Below are 8,565 nucleotides of genomic sequence, written 5' to 3'. Positions count from 1 at the left end.
TAAACTCTTTATACTATATATTAGTTGCAAAGAAGTAAAAACACCTTGATACTTTGAGATGCATTTATTAACAATTTAAATACAGGAAGACTAGATACAAAAAATGTAACAGTTTAATATTAAGTACTACATAAATTCATAGGAATGATAAGCGCAATTATTATTCATGAGATTATAAGTCCATGTTATCTTACATAATTATTATCAAATTTTGGGAATCTTTCAAGAAACCTTATAGTATACATATTTGATAACTTGATTATCATAAAAATGTAGTATTATATTGGTTATACTTATTTGTTTACAGTTATATATTTAGCCATTTAGGCTCATGCAGATTTTGCGCACCTAAAACCTAAGTTTCCAGCAGAACTGTCATCAGTGTTGTGTGAACGTGCTGAACATCTATATCTGTAGCAGTAGGATAGATGGCATAAGTATGATCCACCTCTTTTAACCTTTTCCAGGGGCTACAAAAAAAAAGGAGTTTAATATAACTGCATGTATTATTAAACACAAATTTAGTTAAAGTTTAGCACATACAATTATTAAAAATGTTTACAAATATATTGAGTAACTTACAGCATCTTTTGACCAAACACTGTCAGTCCACTCCCAAACATTTCCAGCCATGTTGTGTAATCCAAAATCGTTTTGTGAAAATAAATGCACAGGGTTTGTACCAATATAACCATCTTTGGCTGAGTTGTAATGAGGAAAGGTGCCCTGCCATATATTTGCCCTAAAAAATTGCCATGACAATTTATTTCTTCAACATTAATACAAAAATGTGTTATTTTATTTAATTTACTATCAAATCATAACACAAAATATTCTTTTTAATTATGCAATCAAAATAATACAGATGCTATTTTGCCAAGCATATTCAAAATAGCTAGCCAAAGTTTTATTTACATACTTGATCAAATGAAATATAGACTAAAACAAGATGAACAAACATACAACATCTTACTAATTAAGTATCAAAAGGCATTCAATGTACATGAACTTACATGTGTTTTTTATTAGGGAATAGTTTATCTCCCCAAGGGTATTTAGTATCTCTGTGACCTCCACGACAAGCAGCTTCCCATTCTTCTTCAGTGGGTAGTCTCAACCCTTTCCATGAACAATATGCTTTAGCATCATTCCAGGAGACATGTATAACTGGATGATCCATTATATCTGTAGAATATGTTAGAAACAATAATACTAATTGAACATATAATTTAAAATAAACTTTAATAAAAAGTAATTTTTAAAATCTACTCAACTATTACAAGTCTATTTATGATTTGTTTAATTTGCATTGTAGATAAATAAGTAACATTATTTTATAAGAATTGTATACAAATATCAAATAAGACCACTATATATTAAAAAAATTAAATCTTAAGGTGAAGTGAAATATAGCAAAGTATATAATGTACTAACTAACCTGAATTATTGGAATCTGGTCCAAATGGATGGTACCAAGAGGCACTAGACACTTTATACCACCAAGGAGCTTGGGCCACACGAAAGTCTTTTAATTTTTCTTTAACCGTATTATTTAGAAATAGTGTAAAAACAAAACTATCTCCAAAAGTTTCCGCTTCAGTCTTATAGTCAGTAGATTTCGTAAAAGCATAAAAATCCTTGTTAGATACTTCGTATTTATCTAAATAAAAACTGTTAAGTTCTACTAAATGCTTAGGACCTTCTTTGTCTGCTTCTATGGCTATATCATCAGTACCGACTTGGTAATACCCTCTGGGTATTAAAATCATTTGATTGTTTACATGTTGCTCAACATTATCAAGACAATTAAATTGTGATTGACACCGGTCTTTGTCCAAGATAGAACCAAATACGCTGTCTTTGCCTTTATGTTGTGGATTTTCACGTTTTACATTACAACCACAATCACTATCCTTGTTATAAACACTATTCAATTGGAGAATAACACCAAACAAAATATAAAAATACATTATAATTCTTACAGTACAAAACCGCTTCTTTTACTCAAAATATTTACAACCAAATAAACATTAATGATTAAACTATTGATTGAAACTTGAAATTATACCTTTGCAATTTGACATTGATGTATCGGAACTTGACATTTAGTAGTGATGAACGAACTATATAGAGTATAGGATCGTAAAAATACGGTCCTATCTATTTCCGCGTCGGATCGGTTTCACTGTATTTGTATATATTCTAAGTGTATTTCAACCTTTTCCTAATATAAATGGAAATGCTAAATTTAATTATTTAAAAGCCATGCTATTTTTCATATTGGTATTTTTGGTAAACTTGGACGTCGTTGCGATCGCCAAAATGAAGCTTTAGAAAATACATATACATACATACCCATGTCAACATAAAAGGACAACAAAAAAAAATGATATAAAGAATATAATCATTGTATGCCAAGGTATTTAGAGTTCATGGGGCCTACCATGAGCTTTCTTAAAACAATCCAGTTGAGTTACTGTTGACTTTAGGTACCGTCGACGGCTATTTTTGCAGTTTTTACCTATAACATACACCTTATGAAAATTTAGGTGTGTTATAAATTGCAGTAAATCTACTTACGAAATACTTGAACGGCCCCATAGTTAGAAAGCGGGACGGTCATTGTACGAATTTTCATACAAATTGAATGAACGAAATTTGATTACCGCTCATGGTCACGTGGGAACAGAAACTGTCTCGTTTATTCGATGTCATGGTACGAATAAGCGATGTATCTTACGCTGGCCATAGACGTACCGCAAAATAATACTGATTCATTTACAATATGGATTTCGATGAAAAAACACAGCTTTTTGTACTAATATTACGTGAACGTAGGCGTAGAAGACACCGTAGTACGTGGATGTGTCCAATACTACAAATCAAGAGAATAGCATGGAATATTTCGTACTTTGTGTTCCCAGCTGAGAGAAGACAATAAAAAGAGTTTTTCAACTACTTTAGACTGTCCGAGGTTTCATTTGATAAATTAGTTAGTCTAGGTTGCCTGTCGAGAGGAAGGGATTGGTAATCAGTGGAGAGCGTGGAGGTAGTGGCGCCCGGTCGGCAGCAACCGCTTGTAGCGGTCCGTGTATGGTGGGTCCGATAGCTCTAAGCAGTCAACCGCAAGGCGAAACTCGACCGCAGAGCGACTGCTCCAACCGCTCAGGAACTACTCGAGCGGTCCGAGGTGCCCAGCTCGTAACAATATTATTTTAGACTGACATCTACATGAACACTAAGTGAAATCACATAGAATATATGTATATATAGTTCATGTACAGTAAAGACAAATATATTGTATAATTATAGAAAACATAAATAGCGCTCCGTGTACGTATTTTAATAAATTTAAGAATTCGTATTTAAAACAACACATTTATTTTAACCAAATATTAATCGGTACAAAAGTGAAAATATCAAGAAATAAAATGAGAATTTTAAGCCAGTCCTCAGAATTATCCTATGCACAGGTGTGGGAGGGACCCTGAAATTGTGAATATAAATTACATAATTTTAATTGGTATTCATAGTTTTTATTAGATAGTATTACATAAATATAATATGTATATAATAAGAACTTAGTTTCTAAGCGAGACTCACCGCTCTAAGAATGACATTCAAATTAAATTCTGAGTTGAGTTCGGTTCTATAAAATACATAAATTGTCTTCTTAGTCTCGTGTAAAATAATAACAAACACACACCTAAACCTTTGTGTGGACAATAATTATAGGTACATTCATATACACAGCCGTGTACTTTTGATTGAAGCATCAATAAAAAGAAACAGCAATAGTTTTCTCACCTCGTGGAAGATGTGACTCAAAGATTATTCACTGAAAAGAAAAAATTACGGTTTATCTTAAATCTTTTAAGTATTAAAACGTTGGTACTTACGGTAAAATTATTGCTGTTTCCAATAGAAGAAATTTAAATTAATAAGTTGACCATTACATATAAAGAAGTAGTTTTTGTCTAAAGTACCTACCTAAATACGCATGTACAAATAGTACTATCAAGGTTTAAAACTTACAATAATAAGGGTACGATATCTTCCTGTTTCATTTTTCCGTAATATTTAATAATGCCGTCAACGTGTCCCATCCCTACTACCGCTAAAACGCGAGGTTTTTCAACTGAAAAAGTAAGCATATTTACAATTGAGACATATGCATCTGAGAGTCGATATATTTTTATCAAAGAACCCTTAGGATTTTTGTATAGAACAGGGGTAAACGGGCAGGAGGATCACCTGATATTCAGAGATACCGGCGCCCGTGGACACGCCCTTTCCTTGTAGGATACTAAATTGTTTTGGAAATACATAGATCCTAAAGTGGTCAACTGGTTCCACAGTTCCACATAGTCGTGGTACGCGGCAAAAACTGGCTTAACCATTTGTATCAAGTTGTACGCATCTAAAAGGTGAAAGGAACTTCCCGTGTGATAGATAGGTGATTTCAGAGCCGAGCTAATCGGCATGGAAGGCGTTAAAATCTGTAACTATTTGGATGTGCTCGATACGTCTGTCAGTTGTATCGTTTCCGTTATGAGACTTTTACAGGCACGTGTAGAATAACGGATGGTCATCGCAGTCTACGCAGAGCCAGAGGTTAGATAGGTACGTTTCTTCATTGGTCCCGAGGTGGCGAGAATAAATATCCTCCTGATGTACACGCAAACCTGCGCCCGTGACACAAGGAATTTTCCGATTTGTACCCGGAAGAGGTGGGAGGTATCAGCCCGGAAGATCTCTGAGGTTTTCTCGGTAAGAAAGTGCAAAGCGGGCTCAACAGACTCCAAACGGTAATGGACAGCAAACGTTTATGAAGTCCACGGCGAGCATAATAGTTTTGCACCGTCTCGCCGAGATCAATTTATAATTGCATAGTTTCTAAGTTATAGAGCACTGAGAGAGATTATTCTAGAGTGGCGTCCCTAGAAAAAAAAGGAAAAAGAAGAAGTAGAAGTAGAAAAAGCCCTGGCCACTGGCGGGTGCTTATAGTTCGGTACCCCCTGGGGTAGTCTCTATTTAAACTGCCCCTTCAAAATTTTTACAATAAGTTCTGCCGAGTTCCGAGATAGTTTTACTTCCCCGGTCGTGACTGGCTCGCGCCTGCCCCGGCTAAAACCCGAAAGCAACAGCATGGCACTTCCACTAAGAATTATTTCACTAGATGGCGTCATCATTCTCGACGCCGGAGGACATTTGTGACAGGACAGAGAAAGAGGGGACCTAAAGGGCAAGGCCCTCTGTCAACCGATCAAATCATAAATTGCGTTGTGATCACTGAGGACGCATTAATACATACGAAAAATAAATTACATACCAGTACGCACGCACTCTTGCAACGAATACGCAAGACATTTGTCCCTTTCATCGACAAAGACGTGAAATATTTTTTTAAAAGCTGGCACATCTCGAGTAATCTCTTCAAATTGCGCGTGCACAAAATCTCGGTCTTTGTATTTTTCTAATTGCTGTTTACTGTAATACAGGGTACAAATATATGTATTTTTACAATCACATCAAAAAATCTTATTCATTTTTAAAAAGAAGAGAGAATTCGCCCCAGAAAACATAGTGCATTATACTTAATATGGCAATACTATTATGTAGTTAAATACATATATAAATATATATACATAGTTTTCGTTCCTTTTTTAATGGAGAAGAGATTTTTTAGAGCATTAACATATTTGATCCAAAAGTATGTTGTATCTTACTATGTTTTTAAATGGTTGCTGCATATATGTAATTAATTAAATGCAGGGCGTTAATAAAATGATAATAAAGCTGAAGAGTTTGTTTCGTTATTTGTGCTAATCTCTGAAACTATTGTCAATTTCTCCACAACCGCAGTTAATGCAGTTTCAATCACGAGGGTCAGCTAGTGTTTTATACATAGTTTTTCTACAATAATAAGTACATAAAACTATAATAAGTAAAAGTAACTCACTCAATTGGTTTTGGTTTGGCGTTGGTCAAGTGATACAAGACCTGACCCAGTTCTATAACACTCAGCGATTGAAAAGCCCTTGCAATCGTGATTTGTATTGGTCTATCACCAAGGAATAACTTGCAGCCAGGTATATTTTTCATCTAAATAAAAATAAAATATACATAATATAATAGCAATCTTAAATATTAATATTAAAATATTTTTTAGAATAACCTCATGATATGCTCTTCTGAATTCCCCGCCAGGAGCGACTCCTAATTCTTTGGCAATGTCGGCATAAGTCTTCAACAACATAGCATGCAACATCCCAGACACGAAATTTTGACCCTTTACTGCTTGTCTATAAAACCCAAAATTATCAAAAAGTTTTAAAGTTATCATTATTTCAAACAGAATCATTCATTATAATAATAAAAAAAAACTAAAAAAAAAACACTTAAGTTTAAAATTGAAATAAGATTTATTAAGAAATTTCTTGTATTTTACCTTATTTTCTTCGCATCAAAGTTTTTCGCGTCTTCTAAGAATTTTTTGTCGTCTAATTCTAGAAGAGATACTCTTTGCCGGCAGAGCTCAATCATTATTCCATTTGGATCAAGCCCTTTTACTATCTGAAATTCGAAGATTTAGTTTTAGGAAATTGTTTTATAATGATGATTATTTGAGATGATTTATGAAAATGTTTTATAAACTGGTAAACGCATGCGCCCCACTGCGCCTAATCGACTGATGATTACGTTACAACTGTCAAAAACACAGTTTTATCATACTATATAAATAAGGACTTATTAATTGGGAGATAAGGGGAGAAAAGAAATACATCTAGTCCGGCCATTTAAGAAAATATGATACGCTTACTTTGCCACTTAAAGAAGTTTCAAAAAGTTGCAATTATCTTGCGGGACTATAATGTCAAAGTAGGAGGTACCGTGTCGTAGGAGTCGTGTAACGAGCAAATAGGGTATTAGAGGACAAAATTAACGAGGCACGCGTTTTATACAGTTCTGCTGTGAAGAGAACTTTGACATTACTCACACACTCTTGCTTTGGTATTTGTAGGCTATATACCTGGATATCACCAAGTGACAGATATAGTAAACATCACACATATCAACGTGATTACAAAACCCGGTGCTGACTGTGGCTCCAACCACCAAGTAAGGGGAAACGGCTAAGAATAATAAGCTCGACCACTATGAGTACTTGTGATTCCAAATCTGCAATGACTGCAGCAGTACCCCGAGAGAAGATGGATAGCGCTTTCGCTAAGATGCTATGACCCTAACATGGAAGTGGAGAAAATAACCTTATCCGTACCCTTGTATTTTCTATCTGACTATATGGAGCAGAAACGTGGACAATCTTAGCCAGAAAAACAGAAGATTGAAGATTTTGAAATGTGGTGCTGGAGCTACCGTGGATTGCTGAACGCACCAATTCATTGATCCTTACCGACCTCCATATCTATTAAAACCCGTTTATCAACTATATGCCGGCAACGCTTCATTTCGCTTCACTTTGGTCACAATGCGTAGGGTCGACGAGAATCCAGAGGAGCCCATCGTGATTGGCAAATCCGAAGGAAAAATATCGTGACTTCAACGAGATGGACTGATCAAGTCAAAAATTATACACCGTTGTAAAAGAACGCGATACCAAGATATGAGTTACAGACCCAGACAGAAATAGGGATTATTTTTTATTAGCTAGTACGTACCTGAGACACATCCTCCACTGATTGTTTACTAAAATGAACAGTTCCAAGTAAAACGACGGTGCCTTGGGAATCGTTTTGCAATAAGGTGGCTGATTGTGGCAAGTTAAGGTTTGATGTTTTGCTATATTTCCGAACGATACTGGGCAGCAACCCTAAACATTAATATAAAATGCTTTGTTTCGTTGTAATCTAGCAGCCAAACATACAATATTAGAATAGATGGTGTAGCTTGTAAATATCTAATAAATGAGCTAGATATTGCACATGGACAAAGACTGAAATTAGGCTTGGGCCATTGGGCTCAATGTTAGGTTCTAGTGTGTACTTGCTTTTTTGATAGGATATGAGAACAAGAAAAACTTCTATAAAACATAGTAATAATTCATTAATTTAAACATTAGTGCATCTTGTTAAATTGTTTACTTACGGTTATTGCCATTTTGTTGGACTCCATGTAATTTAGTAAACGTCAAAAGGTTCCTGAGTGTAATACATGTTTGGTATCTCATTTTTTATATCATGTTTTTATATACTATTTACTTAATTTTGTACGACCTAAACATTTTATTTACAGAAAATTTTGATTTATATCCCGAAAACTTAAATCCAATCCATTGTTGATTTCAGTCTATTCGACTCATGCCCCAGTCGCTTTTACTTTTTATGTCAAATTATTCGAAATGAGTTGTTACATTTAAATTTCTTCATTTTCAAAAAGTTTTTAATAACTCGACCAATTACCATTAAAATTATAAGCTAGTGTCTTGGCAGATTGTATTTGCTTTTTTGATTTCACTTGATTCAAACGCGTCTGAGAGCCACATCATCATTACTATTGCATCTCAACAGACTTATTATTTATATAGATATACTGGTGAAATAA

The 8,565-nt window shown here is 34.5% G+C and overlaps 2 protein-coding genes across 4 annotated transcripts; both read right to left on the bottom strand.

Annotated features, from left to right (window-relative positions):
- Window positions 1–76: 76 nt before the first annotated feature.
- On the bottom strand, window positions 77–2,042 carry LOC123708277 (formylglycine-generating enzyme). Its single transcript, XM_045658928.1, has 4 exons — window positions 1,439–2,042; window positions 1,014–1,185; window positions 583–742; window positions 77–470 (listed from the first exon to the last, which is right to left on the bottom strand). Exons 1-4 carry the CDS (start codon window positions 1,968–1,970, stop codon window positions 330–332), a joined length of 1,005 nt encoding a protein of 334 aa, XP_045514884.1. The 5' UTR covers window positions 1,971–2,042; the 3' UTR covers window positions 77–329.
- A 1,320-nt stretch (window positions 2,043–3,362) lies between these two features.
- LOC123708481 (traB domain-containing protein-like) lies at window positions 3,363–8,341 on the bottom strand. Of its 3 annotated transcripts, none has more exons than XR_006753609.1 (9): window positions 8,110–8,341; window positions 7,683–7,834; window positions 6,452–6,576; window positions 6,179–6,305; window positions 5,963–6,105; window positions 5,333–5,490; window positions 4,036–4,138; window positions 3,707–3,838; window positions 3,363–3,487 (listed from the first exon to the last, which is right to left on the bottom strand). XR_006753609.1 is itself a non-coding variant. In XM_045659212.1 (9 exons), exons 1-8 carry the CDS (start codon window positions 8,189–8,191, stop codon window positions 3,832–3,834), a joined length of 897 nt encoding a protein of 298 aa, XP_045515168.1. In that variant the 5' UTR covers window positions 8,192–8,341; the 3' UTR covers window positions 3,363–3,487; window positions 3,808–3,831. The 3 variants fall into 3 exon arrangements, 2 of the variants coding, with proteins under 2 accessions (XP_045515168.1, XP_045515167.1); XM_045659212.1 differs by having other exon boundaries at window positions 3,808–3,838; XM_045659211.1 differs by lacking the exon at window positions 3,707–3,838.
- Between the last annotated feature and the right edge of the window lie 224 nt (window positions 8,342–8,565).

The sequence above is a fragment of the Pieris brassicae genome, chromosome 4 (assembly GCF_905147105.1).
Source record: "Pieris brassicae chromosome 4, ilPieBrab1.1, whole genome shotgun sequence".
Lineage (NCBI taxonomy): Eukaryota > Metazoa > Arthropoda > Insecta > Lepidoptera > Pieridae > Pieris > Pieris brassicae.
The sequence above is the reverse complement of the archived record's forward strand: the minus strand, read 5'-3'. Positions and strand labels throughout refer to the sequence as shown.

Bases quoted from the DNA above. Each gene is read 5' to 3' on its own strand.
- LOC123708277 (XM_045658928.1), bottom strand. From the start codon at position 1,970: ATGTATTTTTATATTTTGTTTGGTGTTATTCTCCAATTGAATAGTGTT. The intron at 1,186-1,438 runs GTTAGTTAGTAC...CATATTCTACAG, and splicing joins ACCAGATTCCAATAATTCAG to ATATAATGGATCATCCAGTT. The intron at 471-582 runs GTAAGTTACTCA...TTTTTTTTGTAG, and splicing joins GTGTTTGGTCAAAAGATGCT to CCCCTGGAAAAGGTTAAAAG.
- LOC123708481 (XM_045659211.1), bottom strand. From the start codon at position 8,191: ATGAGATACCAAACATGTATTACACTCAGGAACCTTTTGACGTTTACT. The intron at 6,577-7,682 runs GTACGTACTAGC...TTCGAATTTCAG, and splicing joins CAGTGGAGGATGTGTCTCAG to ATAGTAAAAGGGCTTGATCC. The intron at 4,139-5,332 runs GTATGTAATTTA...TTACTTTTTCAG, and splicing joins GCAAGAGTGCGTGCGTACTG to TTGAAAAACCTCGCGTTTTA.